The 27,568-nt window shown below is 41.6% G+C and overlaps 1 protein-coding gene across 4 annotated transcripts in view; it reads left to right on the forward strand.

Annotated features, from left to right (window-relative positions):
- Positions 1 to 16,115, forward strand: part of RUNX2 (RUNX family transcription factor 2) — a 305,508-nt gene extending 289,393 nt beyond the window's left edge. For all 4 annotated transcript variants that reach the window (XM_085610525.1, XM_085610527.1, XM_085610526.1 and 1 more), the window contains one exon: positions 11,841 to 16,115. In XM_085610525.1, coding sequence (XP_085466651.1) covers positions 11,841 to 12,319 — 479 coding nt within the window. In that variant the 3' untranslated portion in view covers positions 12,320 to 16,115. The remainder of the gene's footprint in view (positions 1 to 11,840) is intronic.
- Positions 16,116 to 27,568: the final 11,453 nt, after the last annotated feature.

Raw genomic sequence — 27,568 nt, forward strand, 5'->3', positions numbered from 1 at the left:
CCGCGATGTTTTGCTTACTTAAGAGCTCCAATATTTTCCTAAAATGTTTGTTACACTTATATGTCTGTATTTGCCAGTTCTGATCCCAATTTTATGTGCATCAAATATGCCTTAACACCAATAAAGTGTTGATGTAGATTTGATTTATTTTTCAGAAGTTAAGTCTACAGGAACAAAATCACCATCCAAAATAACTCTTAAATGCCTGTTGTGTGGTGTTGCTGATTTATTCCTAACAGTTTACTCACGATGTCTCCCTAATTTCTTTCCAGTAGTGGCAATCAATCTTTATATCTCTTTTGTGATGTTTCAGTTAGAAGGCTTACATATAAATCAACAAACAATCTTTCTCATCTTCTGCCCCACCAGCTATATTTGTGTTTACTTCAACCATAAGGGGTCCAAGGGTATTCATCTTCATCTTTTTTTAAAAATTATTTATAAACTTCAAGAAACTCTCCAGTTCTTAGTGGTCATTTCAGTTACCAAATAATAGTAATGATCATTCCTCTCTTATTATAAATATTCCTTTTCTTTTATGCTGTAATGGATAGGTAGCCTATGTCGACCAGAAATACCCCCATCCTTTTATGGCAAATCGTATAATTCTTTGGTATGGAGTAATTTTCTTTTTTTCATGCAGCATGAGGAATTTCTCTTCAGTGTCTTTATTTACTAATGTTCCTGTTCACCTAATCTTACCATGGAATGTTCTCCCTTATCTTTTCTGATTGCAGGTATGCTAGCTTTTTTTTACGATGCAAGGCTTGCAAAGATTTACAAACAGCCCGTCATGGAGCTCCCAATATCATGTATTTCTCTTAAGCACAACACTTTCTTCCAGGTGGAAGTTGTCTAGAGAAGTCCAGCAAATCAGCTATGTCAGTCACAAGAGATTAGAAAGACTTTTGATGGTCTCAGCAAAGTGGCTTCATTCCCTTAAGTGGTGAAAAAACAGAAAAACATGTCCTGCTCTACGACCAGATCCCCTGTCCAAGGTCATGGACACTGTACCCAGCACAGTAAAGGCACACGTGGAAGAGTACTTGTTAAAAGGTCACTGGCCAGAGCTACAAAAATATTTTCACATAACTGCGTCGAAGCTGAGCTCAGCCCGACTAAAGTATGAGGCTTCAGTGCCTGAGTCTTACCACGATGGGCAACACGTTTGAAGGCTCTGTGAATCAAGGGGTAAAAGTGCCAAGTGAGATCATTCAAACAGATCCTCAGTGGGAGATACACATGGCCATCATTTCCTTCCTCTCAAGCTACAGCTATACATTTTTTGCAAAGATAGAAAACAGCTAATTCAGGGACTTCGGTGGGAGCAAAAAGGGTCACTGAGCAATGCCCTCTGTATAACTTAATCTAAATTATGTGAGCTCTGTTGTTGATTCCAAGGAGAATTGAGGCATATGGCTAGACATATTACTACAGTTGAAAGATATAAAATACTGTGATTCTTATATAGTTGTGTCATGGTCCAGGCACTTGTGGCATACTAATTTAAAGACAATGTCAATATCACCATGTTATCGCCTATATTGCAAATTTGATCTGTGACTGAAAAAAGAGGGCAGGTTTTCGCAATCACCTTCCACATGCTGAATGCATCACTTGCCATCAGTGATCCTGAAATATGTCCATTGCAACTTGCCTCAAGAATAATTGATGATTTCAGAAAAGCTAGGAGGAAATCTGTTAGCTCCCCTTTGACTTAAATGGAAAATGATCTTTCTCTTTCATGAAATGTGTTAATTGCATGTGCTGTGGTGTGCTGTGCTGGGCAGGTAGTGGCTCTATGTTTGTTACTCTTCGAGTTGCATCTTACCTTTTCTTCCATAAATGCACAATTCATAGGCATAAAAGCTTAAAGATCTTATTTGGTAAAATGCATGATACATAATTTTGTGGAAGGTCTTATACAGATATTTTCAACTTTCTAAATATCAGCTTCTGAGCCCTGGGCCAAAGAGCTAATTAAGACCTGCTGTAGCTAGGAGATCAAGGCTCTTTCATAGAAAGTCACTTTCATGGTAGAAAGAGCTGCTAGAGCAGGTTTCTGTAGCTTGCAAGCTGCTGGTTACTCGTCAACTACTTTCAGATCGCTCTCCCGTGTGCATCCCAGCCTACTCACTTGGAACCTTTTGCTTGGTGGAATTAATATATGTATGCCAAATTGTCTATTCAAGACGAAAATGCTTGTTTGTTCAGAATTCATATGCTGATGTTTGAAGAAAAATGGCTGAATTTCCAAAATATATCCAAAGCTGATTTGTGAGTGATAAATCATGTGGGGAGACTTATTACTCATATTATTACTTTTGTGCCGGAGCCACTGCACTGTGCTGGCAGGAATAACCTTCGTAGAGGCATTCCGAACAGACAAAGCCTTTTTTACATTACTGCTGGCAAGCCTCCCTGATGCACTGAGGTGATCAATGCTGGTATTCTTGCATATGGTGGGCACTAATGTAGTCTTGTCTGATGTGATCATTATTACAACACTAATAATAACAGTAGCTCTCAATGATTTTAATTGAACATAAGTAGCTCTTATTACACAAGAGGCTGGAGATCCCTGTACTAGAGTAAATGACATCCACACCTTATTGACAGAAGGACCCCTTCATCTCTTTTTATAGTGGTAAGGCAGTGCTTAGGACACATCTAACATAGCTATTCATACAGTTAGTTTTTGACAGCCTATATATCAGCTGACAAAACACTTACCAAATATGAAAAGGGCATTAAAATTCAGGGTCCATCAAATCATTTAAGCACCAGCTGTCATTTATGCAAATCATCCTGAAGACCAGGCGGTTCAAACAAACCATTTCCTGATGGATAGTTTTGTGTGTGCAGCTCTTACTAGCCAATTCGCCATAAACAGAGATCTGTGAACTGCCATTTGCAAATCAGACTTTGTCTTGATATAGGTGCTAAATCAGATGGGCAAGAAGTGGGTCAGACCTCTATAACAACAGTTCCTGTGCACACACAAAGCAGTCAATACAGCTTCAAGGTAAACGTTATTTAGAAATGACGACAGAGTGTTCTTGCTTGGGGTGCCGATTTAATGGTGTATCACTTCACAGCCAGCCAACACATGTTTCGTCATTGGGTGTGTGACCCTACACTTCTTCAGGGCTGGAAATGAACATGAGTCAGACCTCTCTTCCATTTTTTTCAGATACGTGGTTCCTCCGTGAAGCCATGCTCCCCCAAAACTTGTGCAAATGCCTGTCAGCCAAAACCTCTTATATTAACCTGAGAAGGATTCAATTTGGAAGAAGGCAAGCTACTTACCGATAACAGTGTTTCACTATAATGAAAATATATGTTCTCCCCACATCCTTGCAGTTTATTCTACAACCTACCCAGCCTTCCAGCGTTCCATCTTCGTGGATGGCTGCCGCAAAAGGCATGACAGCATTTGCACTACAGGTCTCAGCATTCTGGTCCTTTTGTGAATAAGAATCTATGTGCAGGAAAAATGCACTCACAGTGTTGTGATGAGTCATAGCTCTCCTCGCATATTCGTGAATCAGGCGCCCTATCCTTATAGCTACATGATGTATTCAGCTTATAGGGCACTTCAGGCTACCAAAGGCCAAAACCGAGGCCCTAGGACGCACCTCGGGTTTTAATATCATTAATAAGGTTAGTATATTTAGGAAAGCGTCCGTGTCTTGTCTGTGGCACTTTGCTTTGGTAGCCAGAACTCATTAACAGCTTTTAATTTTTCCGAAGTTGCAACAAGGGCTGAAAGGGCGGATTTGTTCTTTTTGTTGGCTAATCTCAGGCATGCAACCACATCTGAAGCCACTTGGCTCCTTATGCAGTTCATGGAAACTGATTCCCTGAAAGTGTTTCCACATGTGTGTTCCCAATATATCCCATCCTTTTTAAATGGAATACAAACTCACGCACGTTCTGGAAATGGCTTCAGGATGTGACAGCAAAGTCATCTGACTACAGTGGCAATGTGGGTGGCCTCCTGAGAGACTCAATGTGCTGTGTGCTGGCTTTTGTCCTGCATCATATCTGACTTCAAAGGACGTCTTCCTTCCCATTTTAGAGATCTCCAGGTCTTAATCAGAACAGAAATGAACTCGCGCTTTTGAAGATTCCAAAATGAAATCCCATGCACTGCTGCTCCTTCATGGCGCCATTTCACAGCTCTTTTTGAGGATCAGTTGATCTTTCAGAAATGCAAGTCTGCAGAGCTGTGCTGTGGATGACAACGCGGTAAATAAATATTTAGACTGCTCAGGTGAACTGCAGTTTCTTCAAATATGTTAGTGACGTCTGCTTAATTCAGGAACCAAAGGGTATAGCGCAGAAGGCAATGTCCTGGCCTTTGTCTAGTAATTTAAAGAAGAGTTATGTTATTGTCTGGTTTAATTATTACAGACAGATCTTAGAAAAGTAAAAATTATTGGAACTTAGGAACTTTGGTATTTGCAGAAAAATCTAATCAGGAATTGTGATAAATGTTCATATAACAGAGTATGGACCACATGTACAAAGACTCCCGTTTGCGATTTCCTAATAGCTAATTTTTGTGATTCGCTATTAGGAAATCACAAACAGCTATGTACTACAGTGAGTTTACACTGTTTGCGATAACCAGTGGGTCGCAATTGACCTACCTCATCGATATTCATGATATAGGTCGCTGTTTGCGACCCACTGGAAATTGCTATAAAACACAGGGATGGTGGCCGCTGGGGACAGCAGACCACCATGTCTATGTTTGCTTTAAAAAAAGGAACTTTTTTTTTCATATGCCGGAAAACAGGTAAGGTTAAAAAACAAAAATGAAAGGTTTTATTTTCATTTTTTAAGAGCAGGCTGTGGTCCGTGGGACCACGGCCTGCTCTTAAAAAAAATTTCTGCATACATTCACAAAGGGGAAGGGGTGCCTTGGGGATCCTGTCCTATTTGCGAATGGGTTACCACCAACTTGAAGTTGGTGGAAAAATGTGAATGTTTTACAACCGTAACCCGGTGGCGAAACATTCTTACATACCCTTGCGAGTTGCTATTAGGAAGGGACAACCTTAACATGCCCCTTCCTAATACCAAAATGCTAACCTATTTTACGAATCGGTAATAGCTTACCGAATCGCAAAATAGGGTTTGGTACATGTGAAAAGGGTTTGTTGCAGTAGCGACAGGCATAAAGCTTTGTACACGTGGCTCTATGTTCGATGTTATTGAAAATGTGGCCTCTGGGAATGTTGCTGACTTTGGACCTCACTTAGACGTGGGTAGTAAAAGGAAGGCCAGCTGGATGCAGGCCCGTCCACTCTTGCTTAGAGAGCTGCTGTAGTAATTTTTCTATCTCGTCTGCCTTTGGGAAAACCATGATCAAAATCCAGAGCTGACAAAAATACTTTTGAAGTGGATGATCTGCTTAGGACAGCCCCTCCAGAGTCAGCGTCACTGGCTTTTTTCTGTTTGGAGTCACTATGCATATCATAGATGTCCCCAGATACGAAAACATGCTCAAATATTTAAATTCCATTGGGAGAAAAGTTCCAGTGTGTCAGAGAAGACCCCGCTTTTAGGGTCTGTTTTTAGAAAAAAAGAAAGGTGCCACCAGGACCGCAATACCGCTGAGGCATGGAAGCCGAGCCATACCTGGTCTTTTTCATCAAGCAGCTCCTCTCATTAAGATAGGAAACACTTGAGAACAATGGCAGACATCATATCGGCCAGCTCCAGAAAAGAAATGCTGACTGAGGCCGAAGTGGCAAAGTCGTTTCTGCTGTCACCTCCACCTTAGTTTAATGAAGCCCTTAATCTTTTGTACTCTTAAAAAAACTACCAAAAAGTAATGTTTTTCTCCTTGTTGAGGTGGAGGGTGGAGTGGGTTTCAACTACAATGGCTACCCAATCACAATGGCTTATTTGCACCATTGGCAAGAACAGGAGTACGCAGTTCCTAGTGGAGACAATCAGGCGGAGGGACCCTGTGGGTGGATGTTCCAGGTGTCAAAAGGAAGAAGGATAGAGAGGGAGTAGCTCCTTTTTGGAGCAAGGGCCCTCACACACCCCAAGAGATGTCATGCTTCATCATGGGCAGCTCCTCGTTGGGCCAGTGCTGCAATGCCCAACGGGCCCTGTAAGGGGGCTCTTTGCCGGAGGTCTTTTCTTTTTCTCAGTGTAGTCGGAAGGGTGGAGGGGCATGTGTGTAGAGAGTAGTATGAGTACAGGTGGGAGAGGTTCTGTGGCAGAGGTATTCTTACTAAACCTAAGATATGGGTTCAGTGTGTTGATCCACTCACAGAAACCTTGGTAGCTGGTTGAGGAGCCCTGCCACAGCATGAGTATGTCATTATTCCTGTCACAACAAATCCAACGGCATGTAAAGAAAGTAATTGAGATGTCACTAGCGGAAACAATTATTTTAACTTGGTGTCCTTCAGAACACAGAAATAAAGTTAGTAATTAGTAAATAGTTATTTAGGTAGATATTTTGAAATATGTGTCATAAATGCAACCCTTTTTATTAAATATTAGGCCTTCAGTTTATAGTGTCCCCATAAACCAAACACTAGTACCGCTTTCTGCCTTGACCTTTAGTAAAGTATAAGGCACAAGAAAGCATTACAGTGTCCATTAGACAAACTGAAAAGTTTAATTCTAAGATGTACATAACGGATGTCTAAATGTCAACTTTTACGCTGCACCTTATTGATATTCGAATATGATGTGTTAAAGATAGATTAAATGTATTGGGTGGTGCATACAGATTGTGAATATAAATTGAAAATTATGTAACTTTCAATTAATTCTATTGTATTCTCTTTACATGGGATCACAAGAACAAACTCTCATTCTAAGAACAAAAAACTTCTTGAAAAAATATATATCATAGAAGGGTACATCACCTGCATATTGTATACTGAGTATTGATTACAGATAGCCCTTTCCCGATCCAGGAAACATCCACCCTACACCACCACATTGAATAGTGTCACCCTGTTAAACCATAACCTTTCCAACCACAATTATGGAGTGGATGCTGGTGGTAGTCAAAAATAAAATTTCTTACCAGTGTAGCATTCACCATCCGTAGCAGTTTACCGATTTACAGATTGGTGGGCAGGTTACTCTGTCTCAGACATGATGGATATCACGTCCGCCTTATTAAAAGTGGTTTATCCTATGGCACTTGTAATAAGGTGAACGGGATATACCTCATATTTGTGACACAGTACCTGTAGCTAAACTCTAAATCAGGTCCTTTTCATGACTTCGGTTAGGTATTTTTTGTATCTTTGAGTTCTAAGGTTAGGAATCGTCACTTCATATTTTGGAACATATTTGTCACCCATGAGAAACTCCATATCATTGATAATTTATTTTTGTTTGCTCTCCACTTTGATCCTTATTGACTTCTGCCTTTTGTCAATGCACCGTTGGCCCGAGTATGGATCATGTCATATTTAGTCACTGGTAGATCCATTTATATACCAAACACATATTCAGTATAGACATGATCTGTTTTAGCATTCACTGGGGACAGATGCAACACTGGCTGCAAGTATTATTGAGAGAGGGTTACTAAAAATAATATGCGCGTGTTTTTGAGTATGTGTACATTTATATATCTGTGCGTGCCTATAAATGCCATTATTTATGGAGTTGTGTGTATGTCTGGCATGTTGATGCATGTGTCATTGTGTTGTGATCCTGTTTGCTTTTCTGCAAGCCATAAAAAGAAAAGGTTTATGTTAACTGAATGCGATCTTCATGCACTATTCTAATGTTCTTCGCGTCGTATTGTTTAATGTTAGCATGTGGTGTAATATTTTTTAAGTGCAATGACTGATTGAGCCCCTTGCCTTTTATTTATATGAAGCAATCCGTGGTATTGGCAGCGCCCTTTAACATGTCTACTGTTAAGAGAATTGATATACTTCTCGAGTGAGTGAGTGAATGAGGTACTTGTCAGTACACATACACCTGAAGACACCTTGATGTTAGAACCGACTCAAGTGAAGGGAAAATCCAGTGCAACAGCCTGCTGAGATTTAAGCAGTTTACAGTATCTAAGTAGCGCTAAAGGCCCCACCACCAAGTGAGTGAGGGACCCTCAACAAGAGACGACAGCCTGATGATAGACAGTGAGAGGGGCATACTATGAACTTTTTGCATACATGCACATATCTACCTGATCAGTTCCATCTTGTGTGATTAGACCCCACGTCTGAAACATCAAATTGTAGCGCAACAAAAGCAGAGTGGAAAGAGCCTCATTTGCACAGTGGAGTCTTAATTTTGGAGAGGTTTTCATTTGTCCTGCTCCTCTCAAACACTTTCATAGAGTTTACATTTCAAAGCAGACACAAGAGTTTATTGCAAACATAAGAGATTCTGAAGCTTCTTAAGGCAATGCTCTGCGTGACCAAACAATTTTTATGAAGACCAATGAAAATATCAAACCCTTGAGAATAATGTAATGATGAAGCTAAACTCCATTCCAGAAGCATGCCGCACACGCCTCCACCAGTCACAAAGCCTTAAATTCCACCTACAATAAAGATTGGCCCTGAGGGCCTGATTAAAAGTTGGGGGGGGGGGGGGAGGGGTAGAATATGTGTAGAATACTGCTCCACCCAATCACATGTGGGCCAGTGTTACCGCTCCGGCTCGCAGATCTGGGAACACCAGACCCACAATTTTACCAGGCAGAAAACATAAAATCACTTGAGACTTTGGCTCCAACATCAGGCAAACCTGTGTCCCTGCCCATTCTACCCACTGCCAGGACACCTTTTTTCCTCTTCCACCTTAGCGTCCCAACCCCTCTGTCTACGCCACTATCCAGGACCTACTCCCCGGTCCAACTTACCGCCAGATCAGAACAGGTGGGACATTTTTTTGTGTTAATCCTCCCAGAAAATGGAAAACTGGGCAGATTTACACCCAGTTAAACTGGTCTGCACAGGTATTCCCCATTCTTGGGATATAAACTCATAATAACATGGTACTACCAGCATTTTACTGCACAGTAATGTTGGTTTTGCATGTAGATTTTGCACCCCACCAGTATCGTACAACTTGAAATCAGGCCCGTAACATCATATCGCCAAATGGATTAGGCCTATGAATGTCGAAAGCCAAGCCTAAAAATGTAGGGCCATATGTATGACGAAGTGGCGGAGCGTGTTGTTAGCCTTCTGGGCTTAAAGACACGCTCCGCCACTTCGGAAACGCAAGGCTGCACCATATTTCCAAGAATGTGGTGCAGCCTTGTGTCTCCCCCTGCGATGGCGCTAAGTTTCACAACTTAGCGCCAAAGCAGGCACCCTTGCACCAGAGGGCAAGGGTGTCTGTGTGCAGGGGAGGATTGGTTATGTATAGGAAGGTGTCCCTTCCTGCAAATAAACAATCCTAAAATGCCATTTTGTAACTTTCATATGTGCTGCTTCATGCAGCACACATGTAGGTTACAAAATGGCATTTAAAAAAAGGTTTGTTTATGTACAGGAAGGGACACCTTCCTGTACATAAACAAACCATGGCATTTTGCTTTTTCCATGTGTGCTGCACAAGGCAACACACGTGGAAAAAGCAAAAACGAGGAGAAATAATGCATTTCTCCTCGTTACGCCACCTTAAGACCAGGGTTGCCCTGGTCTTAATTTTGGTGCTGACTCCTATGTACGTCACCCTTGTACATAGGAAGCAGCATCAAATACAATGGGTGTTGCAGTGGAACGACCACAACAACACCCATTGCACGCCCCTTTCACGCTAAACATAGCGTGAAAGGGTGCCTTATGTACAAGGCAGGGTTAAGCCACTAAATCAGGCTCGCCGTTAGATCCAGCTCTGCCTTTTATTATGTCAGAACTAGCTCTGGTCATATCTACCTCGTTTTTGGAAGTCTGCAACATATCTTTGGCCACGTCTACACTCCCCATTAAATTAAATTAAACCTCTGCTGAAGAAGGCTCTGGCAGACCCGGCAGACCTGCAAAATTATAGACCGATTTCTCTCCTTCCTTGCTGCTCTAAAGTCATGGAGACATTGATTAATCAACAACTCTCAGGATATTTGGAGCAGAATAATCTGCTGGACCCCTCCCAGTCGGGCTTCCGGGCACGGCATAGCACCGAAGCTGCCTTGGCGCAAGTAACAGACACAAAGATGTCACTGGATAAGGGGATCCCTACAATGTTAGTGCTCCTTGACCTGTCGACAGGGTGGCCTTCGACACCATCTCTCATAGTATCCTTTTGGATAGGCTACGAGAGATTGATGTCAGAGAAATGGCCTTAACCTGGCTACAAAGCTTTCTGACCAACAGAACACAATGTGTCCAATTGGATACATTTGTGTCGCAAACCACGTTATTGGACAAGGGGGTCCCCCAGGGCTCCATTTTAGGTCCTACCTTGTTCAACGTCTATGTGGCCCCTCTGGCTGCCATTATTAGATCTTGCGGTTTTGAGACGATCTCGAATGCTGACGACACTCAGGTGATAGTCCCCATTGAGATGGATCCTGCGGTAACCAAAGCAATGTTTAAGTCCTGTATGTTGAAAATAGCCACATGGATGGGTAAGAACTTCCTTCAGCTTAACTCCAACAAAACGGAGATCCTCTTGTCTGGGAAGGCTGAGGAATTGTGGTCTGCGGACTGGTGGCCTATAGAACTTGGGGAAGCACCGAGCCCAAAAAAGCAGGCAAGGACCCTGGGCATTATTATTGATAACAAACTCTGATCTTTTTTTTAATTTTTTTTTTTAAAAGAAATCATTTTTATTGATTTTCATAGCAACAATATCAGTGCAACAAACTCTGATCTTGATCTATGGAGAATCATGTGAAGACGGTCTCAGGCATACGCCTTGGACTAATGCGTATGTTCAGAAAGATCTTTCCGTGGATTCCCCTTGCAGCCAGAAAGACCCTAATACAGGCGCTTCTAGTCAGTAGACTAGTTTACGGGAATTCACTATTAGTTGGAATGAGGGAAGATCTATCATCAAGGCTGCAAGTAGTTCAAAATACAGCAGCGCGTCAGGCTCTCAACAAACCGGTACGCACCTCGTCATCACCACTCTTGCGACAATTGCACTGGCTGCCCATTAGGAAGAGAGCAGTCTTTAAGCTCTTGTTTTTAAAGTACTTCAAGGGACTGGCCGGGCGTACCTAAGGGAGAAGCTTATACCCTACGTCCCCGTGCACCAATCAAGATCGAGTAATCGGAAACAGCTGTCCCCGGAAAATCAGTAAAATTAAAATCTGTGGTTGTGCTTTCTCTCATTTAGCACCCAACCACTGGAATAGACTACCAGACGAGATCCAAGCCTGCACAACCCTTGTGCAGTTTACGAAACAGCTTAAAACATGGATGTTCTAACTGTCTCATGGGTCACCGGCAGTGTGCCACCAAGGCGCCTAGAGATCCCGCCAGGGATGATTTGTTGCGCAATACAAGTCTTATTAATAATAATAATAATAATAAAGTGGCTTAACGCTGCCTTGTACATAAGGCAAGGCCCCTATCGCCACAGGAAAGTCACAAAAAGTGACGTTCCCATGGCGATAGGGTCTTGTACATATGCCCCTTAGTTTGTGAACAAAAAATAACTTGTACATTTTTCTATGATTATGGAATGAATTTAATGTTAAAGAGCGAGTTTATTTTAAATAAGTAATTCCTGTTGCTTTAAAACTCTTGTTTAGTTAAGCCCACTTTTTGAAAGGTATTTGAGAGCACCTCTTTTGCTTAAGATGTGTTGTTTTGTTCTAGTAAATTCTTATATTAATATTGATGAAGTTCTGTGCTTTATTCTTCTTTCATTAATAGGTGCATCAGAACTGGGCCCATTTTCTGATCCCCGCCAGTTTACAAGCATTTCATCCTTGACGGAGAGTCGTTTTACCAATCAGCGAATGCACTATCCGACCACATTTACCTACACTCCGCCTGTCACTTCAGCCATGTCCCTGGGGATGTCGGCGACCACTCATTATCACACTTACCTACCACCGCCGTACCCTGGCTCTTCACAAAACCAAAGTGGACACTTCCAAACAAGCAGCACTCCATATCTCTACTATGGCACTTCGTCAGGATCTTATCAATTCCCCATGGTACCTGGGGGAGACCGTTCCCCATCCAGGATGCTTCCACCCTGCACCACCACATCCAATGGTGGCACACTGCTAAATCCCAATCTATCCAACCAGAATGACGGAGTGGATGCTGATGGTAGTCACAGCAGCTCACCCACAATTTTAAATTCAAGTGGCAGGATGGATGAGTCTGTATGGAGGCCTTATTGAAATTACTCTTGAGGGGTTTAAATCCTTTTGTGCAACCTGCTCGTTTAAAACCAAAGTGCCTGTTTTTATAGAGTTTACTGTCAATACAGTGCGTATTTGCAACCCGTAGGGTAGCAGCATGGCCTTAATCAGCAAACTGCATTGTTTTTTAAGACAAATTCACACATTCCCATGGAACTTTTATGCTGTTTTATTATATGACATTTCCATTCACAGTCAAAATAACACGATTTTGGAAAGGACAGCTGTGCTACTGTGAGCACTTCAGGGACTACAAGCATCAAGAGACATTTCAGCAAGAGTCATAGGCAGTCTTTTTCCAGTCTTTACTTGCATCTATATTTTTTTCAAGTCAACAAAATCCAAGGACTGATTTGTACAATTCATTCTATCTCACTTGTCGGCAATGGGGAACGCCTTTTGCAGGGCTTCCATATAAGATGCAGACTAACTATGCAAAATCCATCTAAACATTTCAGGTACCAGAAGACTTTCTGCTGAAGAAAGCAGTTGTTGGATTGATCATCACCGTTTCATACTGTAAGACATTCCTTCGCAAAGGTACCCATCGCTACGGACCTTAATGTTTAAGCGTTGAAATATTTTTGGCACTGACAATTACCAAAAGTAATTTTATGATGCCAAATGAAAACAGCAATATCAACTGTAGCCATAATTTAATAAATACTGTTTGTGTTTGGCTTTATTTTTTGTAAATTATGAATATATATAAAGTCTGAGGTTACTTGCTAAACCTTATTCATTATATACGTCTAAAAAATATTTATAATTATTTAATGACCTTTGGACCTTTAAACATTTCTCATTGTTGCAATATATTGATGACTGGTCCCTGATAGTGACGTGTTGTTTATTAGAGCATTATTTCAGCGGTTTAAAATTCGAACCCATAAATGAAATTTGGTTAACATAATATTTGTAGTTTTTTTAAAAAGAAATCCTACATCTTAAAACAATGGGCGTATCTTGTTTTTGTAACTTATGAAGGAAGTGTTGTTTTTAATCTTGTGTTGGATTTGTGTTTGCCTTAGTGGCAGTTTTGCCTTGTAAATAATAATAGTTTTGTTAAAAGAAGAAATCTAAGCCAAACATATCAAGACCCTGGAAGCATAAAATGCTCTATTTGGGGGTCGACATTTCCGTGTGCCCATATGTTGGAGTTGTGGACGTGAATTTAAAAAGCACAAGGCACTGTATTGCAGAGGAGTGAGTGAAACTGAATTTTCTTGCTTATACTGGCAGAGAACGCCAGGCTAATTGAGTATGTCCTTTCACCGCCGTGCCAATGCAGGATTCACTCAAGATACTATAACTAATGGTTCTACAGTAGTGAATCTTTCATAGATTCATCCTCTTGTTAAATGTTAAATCAGCAGTGTACAAAAAAACATTCATTTAACATTGCATCTTGAAAAGAAAACTAACCAATATTGCCTCTTACAAGTGTCATGTGATGACATACACAACATGAATATTATAAGCAATATCGTCCCAGACATAATTTGAAAATACTGGTACATTCCTCAGAATTTGGTCTTGCGATGTCATCTCGAACAAACAAATAATCTTTCCCTTTTAAAGGGTGTATACAAAGTATGCTTAAAAAGATCATTCTTTCTTATGCTCCTGTTTCTTTCAAGATGAAAGTGCTAAGTGATTCTATTTATTGTTTGTATGTGGTAGCTTGAAGCTTCCACATGATCATTTGTTTGTAACTGTAAAATATACATGTTTTCTTTAACAGCACTTAAAACCAGTGTCTGGTTACACATTTCAGTTGTTTTTGACTTAACAATGAACAATGTACTGCCAGTGTAAGCTGTTTCTTATTTAATAAAAGGTACTATTTCTACAATATTTAGTATTGCTGAAAAGGGTTTTTTAAAGAAAAGATTTAATGTACGGGTTTTAAATCGAGTCCGAATTACCTTGTAATGATGTTGTCAGAGTGGCTGCAGGCAGCAACCCAGAAGCACACCGTTTAGATTTTGTTGTAAAAGTCAAGCATTTGGTTTGTTTTCTGGATAAATCTACGGTAGCATGGGGTGAATAGTGAGTTTATGGATTATATTCAAAAACGTATGTTTATATGCTGGACCAGTAGAACATGACTTCCAGAATATACTCACAAAAGTTCATGAAGGAAGGGACACAATATGCCTGTAAAAAGAAAACATGTTGCAGGTAGGTGGGGGTACATGGTTTGGAGGTAAACATTTCTAAAAAATTAGGAGCATATTAGTGACTAGATGGCTCAAATAAGTGGCCTCGATAGTTCTTCAGTTAAAACCCTTACAAATTGTCCATTATTTATTCATGGTTAATCTAGGATCTCAAATTATTCAAAAATATTTCTTACAGTTCTGAGCGCTTCGCATTTCACATCAGGATGTAAGGAAGTAACATATGGAACTTCTTAGACTCAGAACGTATGGCAACGCCCAGCCTACCAACTTTAAAATAAAAGGTTATAAGAAGTCCTGTTCCCAAAAGCCTTCCCATCCTGATCTGATCACAGTGGGACCACTCTACCACCATCTAGATGGGAAGGACCCCACCAAAAATGTGATCGCACGAAGCTGCACCTTTTTAGGAATCGTACCCTTTTCCATTGAGGGATTCCTTACACACCTCATACATTTCTGCACCACTAATGTATAACAGGTGGCCTGTAGTAGGTTAGTACAAAGTGACTGTCAAAAATCAACCAACCCAATATACAACACCAAATTAAATAAAAATAAGTATGTTACCAGACAAGGCTGTCCATTTGCCAGTAGATAATCAGAGGAACATTTTATGTGCCTTACATCTATGTGTTCAAATTTTCAAAATCTTACTGTTCAATGGTCCAGGGTATGACTCCACCATGTTGAAGGAGCCTTAAGGTAATGCATAGTGTGTCTCTGTCACTCGGTTACTAATTTTTGCAAATAGGAAAGATTTTAGCATGCATTAGTTCCAATTTGGCACCTTTAAGCACACTGAGACCAAATACATGGCAATAGATTAATTAGTAAAAGACAAATAATCCAAATCTCCTACTTACGGAACATTAATAGTCGTAATAACCCAAAGCACCAACCTCATACACGATGGTGTATCTGTAATCACCTTACTAGTTCTCAGGAAGGTCAGGACTTTACTTTTCAGCCCTCAGTCAAATGCAAAAGCCTTTCTTGTGACTTTAGCTGCCAACACGCTCTAAAGGCAGCACGCTATAGAAATCCATAAAGCAAGAAGAATTGACCCCAATGTTTATCGTTACTGCAGAGCACAATCTTGGAAACCCTCACCTTGTTCTCGCTTTAAATTATCTTGCATTTCAGTTTAGCATTTTTGTCTGCCAGAAGTTTAACATATTCTGTTTACTTCCTGTTTACACGTACATCTTTGCTTTTTGAATGCAATACGTTCAAACATATCAGCCAAAAACATTTTGTCATATTGTGTTTGTTAACTAAGGTACTATAACTGACATTCCATTTTTTTTTTTTAGAATAAGCACAATATTGTTACATTTCTGCTGAAACAAGGTACTTGTAGCATTTCCAATAAATATGAACTTTATAGGTGCCTGGTATTTTATATTCATGCACCTACATGCGTTGTGCTTAGTGCCACAAATTTCTGATTGTGGAAGAGTTTACTCTGACTTCAAAGGGACTTTTATATCGTATGTTGCGAACTGTACATTGAATTGTTTATTTGCTCATGGTTTTAATATTGATATGATTTGCATTTTCATTTCCAATAAAGTTGCTTTTTGTTATTTTTTTTCTTCTTGTTTCTTTACTTGTGAAGTTTTTGTCAGAATGGATCTATACTACCAAACTCATCACATTCAGATCTGCTAATGATGTTAACATTGACATTCACATACACACGCTCCTTTAAAGGTCTAGGAAAATACTCCCAATAATACTTTGTATTATTTCTCGTGGTCAGGCGTGAATTCCTGGCACAGCGTAATACATAGCAGGATTAAAAACATACCGGATAAAATAGTATATGGTCCCTATACATCTAATTTTTTGGGTCTGTAAATCAATCTATAAGGTGGAGGTGTAGAACTCCACACTCCCGGGCACTATTTTCTTCAGCCACCATGTCATCACGGTGTCCTCTCTTCCTGACTGGGGAAGGGTATTGCCCACCGCTAAAAAACAGAACTCTGTCACTGTAAAAGAATTTGGGATGGATCTTCAACATGTGAACATTCTTCAGCTCACAAGAGATTTAACTCTGAGTCACGTGCCACCAGAGACTGTTTTTTTTTTTTTAACCTCTCCGGTAAGAAGCAGTTGTAATATTGTCTTGTGTTTACCTTTTTTGGAGGGTACCGTTTTGATATTTCTCTGTCTTCTTATAGAAAGAGGCATATTTCTGATTGCTTCTGATAAAAAAAAACCAGAATAACACTTGCCATGCGTTGCTATACAATACATATGGCAGACAGTTTTTGGCCATTAACCCTAAGAAGGGTTGTTGTGAGTTCTTGTTTCTCCAGCATTGTATTTTTCATAGATTCACATGCTTGAATTAATTCCAGCCGTCAGTCGGGAATCCTTGGTATACAATGTAAATATAGCAGTGCGCACATACACCTAACAACATTGAAAACAGCCATAGACTATCCACCTCATTTTGTGACCCAGGCATCGGCCACTCAGATGGGGAGACACTGCTCATTCCCTCCCACAGGCTCCACTGCTCAGAGTTTCTACTGCACATCTGGTAAAAGGACATAGCTTCTCTCTGCTCTTAGCCAGAAGTATTTTACAGTAACTTGCACATCTGTCTGTCTCTAGTTGATACATCTTTCACTTCTTCTGCAGGAGGTGGGTCTAGTGCTTCTTTTTGTCATTGGGTGACTTTGTTGTTCAGACATCTGTTTCTTCAGTCTTTATGATTCCTGTGGGGGGTACGAAAGTTTTGTAAATGTATTTAATACCAACTGATTTCCTATTCTCCACAAGAACAGGAATGCGAGAACTTCAGTAGCAAGGCTATGGTGCTTAAATTACCTTAGCCTAGTAGTTATTCTGTTAAACATGATTCCTCAGAGGCAAGGTTCTAACACTAAGAGTGTACAAATTAGATCCTAATACCACTAGGAATCATCTTTAGGTCAATCCTTTGGCAGTGATGTACCCTCGGATTCTGTCAGCAAGGTCCAGACTTTTGGCACAAGTGACAGCCCTCTGTCACAACACATATCCAAAAAAATAGAAATTGATCTTCTGCAAGTACCCTGCAAAAGTCTTACAAATTTCCTTGCATAGTAACATCTCATTCAAATGTTCTGTTGATGAGGAGGATGGCATATGCTCAGTGATTAAAGAAAATGTGATCAGTACCTCCTTTGTCCGCCAGGTAAGCTATATCAGTGAAGAAGACTGCGTTGACGATGAACAAAACCCTATTGAAGGTGAGCAAGACCCTGTTGACGATGATCAGGACCTCGGCAACAGGCTGTCTGTGGACAACGGACAAGTTTCAATGACAAACCTAACAATGGCATCACTGTTGGATAACTTTGAGGCCAGAAAATTAATTGAAGACATCAGTATCATCAATGCTGAAAACGTTGACGACATATTACATATTAGTCCACTGATGTCTGCTTTGCTACTTCAATCGGCTATTTCAGTGTTGCTAATTACACCAGATCCTCCTGCATGATTACTCGGGGATGATGATTTCAGTAATGACAAGCCAATCAATAAGGTGGAACAAGGAATGATGCAGGTGAAAGATGACGGAAGGCAGCATGAAGATTATGGTACACTCACATCATACTGGATATACAACGTATCCACATTAATGACTCAGCAGAGGAGTAACCTTACTGCCATCGGGGCCAAGACAAGGACAGATGATGGATTAGAGAGCAATCAGCATTCCTGGCAAAGCCACTGGCGCTAGTGCTTGAAGGCTTTCCAGACTCATTGAAGCCCATGCTTCAGAAAGTTTATAGAAGGTTGCCCCTGCCCACACTTTGTCTACCACACTGTTTGGCTCAAACCAACAGTCCAGATGTTGCTGTCTCTACCAGTAACCCTCAAACTCTGCCAACGTCTTCAAAAGAACATGAAGCTGTTATTAGTCCCTCTCTGCCTCTTACACCGGATCTTCATCATGTCCTTGCTGGACCATCATAAGAGCATTCTCAAGACTTGAACGGCGACTCTTCTGATTCTGACAGCAACAGAAGATAAGATCAAGGCAATAAAGCTGATGATAACCAAGGGGTCACTACCAGGACCCACTCCCTACAAATAATCAAATGACTCAGTGAGATGTGTGCGTTTCTGCTAAGGGAGAAATGAAAAATCCCACTTCACACAATTCAGTAACTACGTATATTGGGAAGATCAAGAGCTGCATAAACCGTACTGCTTAACAATATAATATACTGATGCCTTTTCTATATTCTCTAGTACAGAGAGTTCGATTTTCTTGACCCCCTGTTACTAAAGACTTGGTTAATGTGCCAAACTGAGACATAAAACCAGTTGAACTGCGACCACCCCACAAACCACTGAACAATATGTGTTTCAGGTAATGATCATCTCTAGAACACTTTATGACCTATTCTAGGTATGGATAAAGAACAACATACATTTAAAATGATAGCTCATACAGTCAGTCATAAGTCTTTATTTCGATTGTATCAATCATAAAAGACAAAAAGTTACAAAAACTTTTTTTTAAAACAAGTCATATTAAAAGTCCATGATTTAAAAGAATATAAAAGTCAACGACCAACATTTAGAAGTAAAGGGCCCTCAGTATATAAAACACATGATAGTTACAAAATATAAAAATATACAATAGTACATACATATATACACATACATATTTATATATACATATATACATAAAAGCAATGGTGGCCATAAGACCACCAAAAATCGTATATCAAAATACCTTACACACTAAGTAACACACTGTCAAACACAGAAGTGTGTGTCAAAGCAAACATAATACTACTATGCTGGTCCCATGCCCAAAATCTTTGTATAATTATTAATATAAAACCTGACTAGAGTTATGGCCCCTCATATTTTTAGCACGGATAACCCACATCCAGCTCAGAAATTTGGCAACTGCAATTACGATTGAATCCTGAGTATTAGTTTTCAAAATCCTTAATGCCTCCATGCTTGATCTAGTGCCCATATTGAGGCACACAGGTTTGAGCCATTTTATCCTAGGATGCTTGTAAGCAGGGCATACAAACATTATATGGGCTATTGTTTCAGTCTGTGCTTGGCATGTAGAGCATTTATCATCCGACCCTGAGTCCCAGCATTTTTTAAATTCTTTTAACGGGAGGGAACCCACCCTAAATTGATGATACCGCTTCCTATCATGGAGTTTAGTGATCACCTCCCAATAAGTTTCAAGCTCGGTCTCATGTTTAAGTTCCAAAAAACGCCTAGACATAGTAGACCTTATTGTGGATGAAAAGCGCTTGATCTTAACCATATTCCAGTATGCTGCTTTATACACTCTTTTAGGTGGAAATGGGTTATGGGCAGGATCCTTCCACAGGCTACTCATCCCCATATCAATCAGGATGGTTTTTAACTTATATAGCCATGTAATTCTACGTGAACAGTGCCCCCCTTACTTCATGCAGTGCATTAGCATACAAGGACAACTCAGGGGTAGTCCAAAGCCTTTGCCAAAAAGCAACCGGCCGAAATCGCGCTATGTCCTCAATTGCTTGGCAACCCAAATCCAGATATAAGGGCAATAATGGCGTTGATTGCGGAAGGCCTATTAAAGATCTCATAAATGTGTTTTGTGCAACCGTAAGGGATGACAAATCCTCAAAGCCCCATAGCTCAGCACCATACAATACCGAGGAGCTGATTTTTGAATTATAAATCTTTAGGGCAGGGGCAATGGGCTTTGTCTGTGATAATCTCTGTTCTTTGATAAGGGCACTTGCTAATTGGGCGTGTTTAAGGACCAACATATCTACCTGAGGCTTCCAATTTAGTCTCCGGCCTAGAGTAATCCCCAGATATGTGAAAACTTCTGTCTGCTCAAGGAGAGCATTATTCATAAAAACTTTCCCTTTAATTACTTTATGTTTGTGGAGGACCATAAACTTGGTTTTTTCCACATTAACCTCTAGCTCATTGTCATGGCAAAATACCGCAAAGCGGGATAGGGCGGATTGTAGACCTATTTGGGTTTTTGACAATATCAAAGTATCGTCCGCCAACATGAGCAGGGGTATCTTCATACCAGCCAGTGTAGGGGCATCCGTGTGGTAAGTAGAAAAATACTGAAATGTCCTGTTGATAAATAAAGAAAACAGGGTGGGGGCCAGCACGCACCCTTGTCTTACCCCCTTTAAAACCGGGAACCTGTCCGTGACATTCCCCTGCATACCCCAACGAACCTGTGCATAATTACAATTGTGTAACTTGACTAAGATAGCCAATATTTCCGATGGCATTCCCATGTCCACAAATGCACTCCACATTTTGGTTCGAGGGACCAAATCAAAAGCAGATTTAAGATCTATGAACGCTGCGTAGATTGTACCCCCTCCAATAATAACAACCCTCCAATAGATAAGCATAAATCGAAAGACTTGATCTACGGTACTGGTGTGTGAGCGGAACCCCGCTTGTAATGGGGACAAGATGTTCATATCCTCAATCCAGGACTTGATTCTGCCCAACACTAGTCTAGCAACAATTTTTTGAATGGAATCAATAAGGCTTATCGGCCTATAGTTGCCTGGTAGGGAACGGTCACCCTTTTTAAATATCGGAAGGATTTCTGCACCTGCCCAAGTATTTGGGAGTGGTGCACCGGTTGCTATTGCATTTGCAAGCACTTGGATATATGTTACCCATGAATCTTTGTCTTGCAAAAACAGATCTGCCGGATAGCTCATACATATATCATGTCACACTGATCTTAGTATCAGTAGTGTTGTTCAAAGTGATTGGATATTTGTTAACCACACCACTGAACACTGAATACATGCACCATGCATATGTGAAGACTCTGGCATGGCCAACACCATGCCAATATGCAGGCAACCACTCTGTAGGCTATGTCCCATATACACACTAACCTGAAAATTGCATTAATCACTTAGCTCACCCAGTTCCCTTTGTAAGAGGGCCCGTTGTGACTTGTGGGATCCAGACTACACGAAGGTCATCTAAATAAGAAGTTAATGCATAGTCAGAAACCATATAGCCCTTATTAGTTGAAGGAATCAAATGGATATCAGATACTTACTGCACCTTTTTAATCTAACTTCTCCACCTACCCATCTCCAGAATCCCGAATATAGGCAAAGTGGTTTTTCGTGGCTTTGTAAATATGGTCCAGTGCACAGCGCCATAGAAGCGTTAAAAAATGTGAAGTTACGGTGGCACTATGGACTTGTAAATATGCCTCTAAGGGAAATATTTACAAGGGCATTGTGCCACCGGAGAGTCACTTTTTCAGACGATCCGGTGGCTCAATGCCCTGCTCCATATTTACAAGGTGCCACTAAGCCACTTTGTGGGCTTAACGCCGCCTTGTAAATATGGCCCTCCTCTCCTCTGTTTTCTGCAGCAAAGGGGCGTGCAAAGGGTGTTGCTTTGGGTGTTCCCACGCAACACCCATTGCTTTTTGACACTGCCGCAGATTTACACGGATCTGTAAATCTCAGGCAGCGCCAAAAACTAACGCCTTTGAAAAGGATGAGTTATAGTGGCGCAACAAGGACATATACTTTAATTTCTCTTCGTTTTTTGCTCTTTTTATGTGTGCTGCATTTTGCTGCACACAAAAGAAGCAAAACTCCATTAATTATTGATTTTGTAAAGGAAGGTGTTCCTTCTTGCACAAACAGAATCATCCCTGCAACGCAAGCATCCTTGCACCATGATGCAAGGCCGTAGGGTGACCAGATTCTCAAAACAAAAAACAGGTCATAGACATAGAAGTAGGACTACGGTTTGCAGTAACCATCGACATAAAATTAGGACTATGTGACAGCTGTCATAGACATAGAAAAAGGACTACAATGACAGCTCCCTCCACAGACCGAGATGAAGCATTACAGACAACTAATCCGTGGTCTTTTATTGGCACCCCTCTCCTTTACACAGCAGCATTTGTACTTTTTATTACATTTACACTTGTAAGGACTATAGCACATATTTGCCAAAAATCAATAAAACATCACAGGCTAGCAAACGCCAGATTTACTAGCTTTATCAATGCTCGTTTCTATAGCTGCGCGTCAGCACCACGTCAAGTACAACTCACCAATTTTGCTTAGTTGCTCATAACAGAAAAGCATGGGAGGTAAACTGCGGAATGCTAAATTGCCAAATGGCAGCCATGCACAATGTAAAAAAAAACACTTCTTGTTTGTATGGCTATGAATACAAGCTACAGGACGAAGAAATATTGTTTTATCCAAAGTAGAAACTTTGGCTGGCACGATGACGTAGGTGGCGCTGCGTGTAAAATGTCTCTCTTCAAAGGATTTCCCTTCTTGCTGCAGCGCTCACCTCAGTGACGACACATGCGGTAAACAGTGCAAAGAGAGCATGCGCACGCATGCTCAACCGGAACAATGAAAAACAGGGACATTTCTATGTTTAACCTGGACACTGTTTGAAAACAGGGACATTTGAGTCACTTGGAGAAAAGTGTCGGGACACTTCTCCAAAAACGGGGACTGTCCTGGGAAAACGGGGACGTCTGGTCACCCTATGCAAGGGTGCCTGCGCTAGCGCGAGGCAGCTTTTTTAGTGCTGGCACAGGGGAAAATACAGGGGTGCACCGTATCCTGATTCTGGTAAATACGGTGCATCCCTGCGTTTTTTAAATGGTACACAGCGGCACAGCTAAATTGCTTACAGTGCCAAGCTGCACCACATCGTTGTAAATATGCCCCGTGTTCAATTTCCGATAACAAGGAATTAAAACTGAAGAGGCAATTTTGGATTAAATACTATAAAGATATTCAAGTGAACGTGATATCACGTTAGAAAGAAAAGAAAAAAAAACGTGCATTCCACATTAATCACACGAATTAACTTTTAATTAACACATGCATTTCAAGCAGGGGAATACCTAAAAGATAAAAGACATAATAATCGTGACAATACTTATCCAGAGTTAATGACACGCTCCCCGAGGCTAGGATATAAATCAGATGTATGGCGATTCTCGACCAACTTGGGGGGGAAGTTCTCTCTCATATGGAGAATGCAGCCACAATTTCAACATTGGCAACATGTGTTCTGTTATATCTGCAGCAGCACTGCGTCACTCATGAAACCCTCTGGCTCCTTGTACGACTCCACCTAACAAGCAAAATCGTCGCCTGAATGCAGTAGGCAAACGTGTGAGTGTTTTTGTAGCAACAGTAGCTAAAATTGCGAATTCTTCTCATATACTTTCACATTGAGATGAACAATTGTGGTATGAAATTCCTCTTTTTTTCCGTTAAGCAGGCAGATGAAGGTCATGCCCATACGAAAACCATTTTAAATAAGGTAGAACTTAGGAGGTCATTACGAATGGCGGGCGGATCATTTTGGTGTTCGGGACCGCCCACCAGAAATGCAGCGGTCCCACCACTGCAATAAGGATGCGCCCCCATACTGGCAGGAGCATCCAGGGCCTTTAACATTGCGGACGGTGCTGCTGGCTGCAGCACCAAACGCAATGTTAAAATGTCATACACTGCATTTCCCTGCATTACGTGGCAGGTACCATACGGTGCCTGCCACGCAGTGCAGGGAAATGAACCCAGCGCACCCGGCCAACACAGAGGGGGCCCGCAACGGGCCCCCGAATACAGCCTCCGTCTGTCTTTTTCATGGTGGGATGACCGCCGCGAAAAGACAGGTGGAAAGGGATACCGTAATCCCTATGGCGGTGCCGGCACCGCCTCAATGCTGCCCTGTGTTTTGGTAACGCAAGGCGGGCCGAAAAGGACCGCCTTGCAGAACCGTGGCGGCCGGACTTTCCGTCCACCGCGGACAGATTGGGTTTTCCACCGCCATCCTAATTCGGCGGTGGGAATGTCCTGTGTGATGGCGGAAGGACTGCCACCGCCGGGCCGGCGGTCCTTCCACCATCCTAATGACCCCCTTAGTCTTTAGTCTTTTCTACGCTTCCCTAGAAGCCCCCAACAGTGTCTTCCACCAGATGTCAACAGAGGCACATCTGTGATGGTGTGGATGGCTCCACAACACACTCTTCAGGCTGAAGGGCAGTCTAGCATTTTGGATTTGCCATTTGATGGTGGGCACCAATTTGGTAAAGAATGTGGATGAAGCTCTACAGGCAATTAAAACAAATACTGACATGGTCTGTTTGGACACTCCTCTGAAGTTGCCAATAGAGATGATAGTTTTATAGACAGAAGGGTGGTTACCAATAATCTAACTTGTGCCAAACAGACAAGTTACTATCAACAGAGACAGTCTTACTCCCGATATGGAAAGCACCATAAGCTCTCAAATAGACCCCAGCAGAAAGGGCAAGAAGCTGTTTCTTGCAGAAACTAAACTCGGTCTCACTGAACTTGGAAAGTTTCAGGCTTTCCTTCAGACCTGATGCAACATCTCCTCGGACCTCTGGGTACTGGATGTATTAATTGACATGAGCATTAAATAGAATTTATTTCAAGACCCCTCCAAGACCTCCAAAGAAAGAAAAAGTGTCATCATCAGGAGACAGTGAAAAAAAAATATATCCTCAAGCTCAACCTCAAGAACATAGGAGAGAATGATCTCAAGGCCCAATGAAATTAAGGATTTTATTTGAGCTTCTTCATCATGAAAAAGTCAGTAAAGTGGTGCCCTATTTTTGATCTGAGGGCTCTCAAAAGCTTACCTAAAAACAAGGCTTCAGGATGGTGACACTGATTGATATATTTCGATCCGTTTATGGAGAAGATTACAGGAGAATTTCCACATACCAGTCCATGTTCGGCACTGGAAATATCTAAGGGGCATATTATCAAGCACGGCGTTAAAATTATCGCCGCTTTAGCGGCAGAAAACTGCTTCTAAAGCGGCGATAATGGGCTTGATAATATGCCGCAGAGAATTCCCATAGAAGCCCATATTGACACCAGAACATGGGCTTCTATGGGAATTCTCAAGGGCATATTATCAAGCCCGTTATCTCCGCTTTAGCGGCAGTTTTCTGCCGCTAAAGCGGCGATAATTTTAACGCCCTTTCTTGATAAAATGCTCCTAAGATTCTTGGATAACACTTTTTTAGTTCAAGACCTAACCATTTGGCATCAAACTGGCCCCATGAGTCTTTACAAATATTTGACCTCAGTGGTGGCCAATCACGTTTACTCGGTACAAGATTTTTCATATTTCAAGCTCATTTTTAGGTCTCGCTGGCGTTGCAGCGCGAAGCGCTGCCGCCAACGAGACTATTGTTGCCGTGTTTACTCCCAAGGGAGACAGACCTGGGCACGAGCCGATTCTGGTCTGGGCACGAGCCGATTCTGGTCTGTGAACGCGCTTCACAGTGGAACCGCTTGTGCGCGTTAATTCCAGTTGAGTGCTCGTCTCCGGAAGACGTGCTGCGCCGATTCTGGTCTGGGCACGAGCCGATTCTGGTCTGTGAACGCGCTTCATAGTGGAACAGCTTGTGCGCGTTAATTCCAGTTGAGTGCTCGTCTCCGGAAGACGTGCTGCGCATTAATTATAGTTGAGTGCTCTAGCAGCCTGGGGCGTCTGTCGACATGCTGTGCTAATGATTACTGTGGGGTCTCATGCTGTTATAATTCTCACTTTCTGTGTGGTGATCGAGAGCAGGCGTATTACTGGCGCCACCGCCACGCCTTTATTAGTCATAAAAGCTGCATGGCAAGCGATAATTAGGGCGGCATGTTTTAGGACATTTTTAGCAATTACTTTGTTTACTTAGTGCTATCTTTCGTGCATCCAATGCTCTATTTAAACGTGCAACACTGAACATTTTCAAAGAAGGCGAATCAGCGACATTCATTGGAGACACGACCTATTTGAAGACGCTTGTTTTACTAGGGTAAGTTCTGTGAACTGTTTAGTTTGTTTACTTTATTATAGTATAACTGGCAGGGTTGGCTAAATTATGCGAGAAAAGGAAAAATATGCAGGAGATGATGGTATGAGGCAAGTGTGGCAAATGTATAACTATGCGTACACCATATAAAAGCAAGTTGCAAAATGTCCGGTGTTGGGCGGATGGGTTCACTGTGCTGTTGCGTCGCCTGTAGGTGTGGTTATGAGTGCACGTGACTAGCTGGCGACATGTCCTTGTACTGTTACTTGCCTTTGTACTTGGTTTTTTTTGCTTATATATATAGCACGAACTCGACCCGAAGTTTATTGGAGCGCTTTACACGAGCACCGTATTTACATTACACATTCAGGCACGGGGAGATTAAGTGATTTGCCCAGAATCACAGGATGTTGATGCGACCTCGGGGCTCAAACTCTGGTTTCCAGCACCAAAGTCGGCAGTTTAGCCGACGGACCACATCCTCGCCCTTGCCCTGCTGATTTTCAGGGACGGCTGCTCTGTCTTCACAAGGGTCGGGCGAACTATGACTCCGCTGCCTGACCTGGAACAGATCTGTTAGGTGTTTGTATTTATTTTTTAGTTTTTTTTATTTAGCGCAAACTCAATCCGTAGGTATTGGAGCACTTTACATGTATACCACATCCATTATAGAAGGACACATTCATGTTTGGTAGGTACGTGAATATTAAGTTATTCATAACCGGCGGAGCCAAGGCTGGTCTCTCTACCTCTGTGACTCCGGTTGCTGCTCGCGCCTCGTGTATAGCTGGTTTTCCTAGTTATCTGGCGAATACAAAAGCGGGCTTTGCTGTGTTTCTGTTTAAAGGCTACACATAAGGGGCTCAACTGATCGAATTGTAACCAGCTGTCCAACACAATACCGGCAGAAGGGCTCAGTGAGACGTACACTTGTAAGGGGCAGAGGTTACACTCCCGGCAAGTCTGCCTCAGCCTTCATTCTTCCGAGGTGGATCAATTGAATACCATTGATTGGGTAGTAGTTATATCTGTTAACCGAGCGTAGAAATGGAGCAAATTTAATACGGAGGGCTATTTGAAAAGTATAATTTTTTTCCAATGTGCCAGATGAATTAGTCTTTATGTTCTTGGGACTTATAAGAATCTTGTAGTGTGTACATCAGG

This window comes from Triturus cristatus, chromosome 6 (genome assembly GCF_964204655.1).
Source record: "Triturus cristatus chromosome 6, aTriCri1.1, whole genome shotgun sequence".
Classification (NCBI taxonomy): Eukaryota; Metazoa; Chordata; class Amphibia; order Caudata; family Salamandridae; genus Triturus; species Triturus cristatus.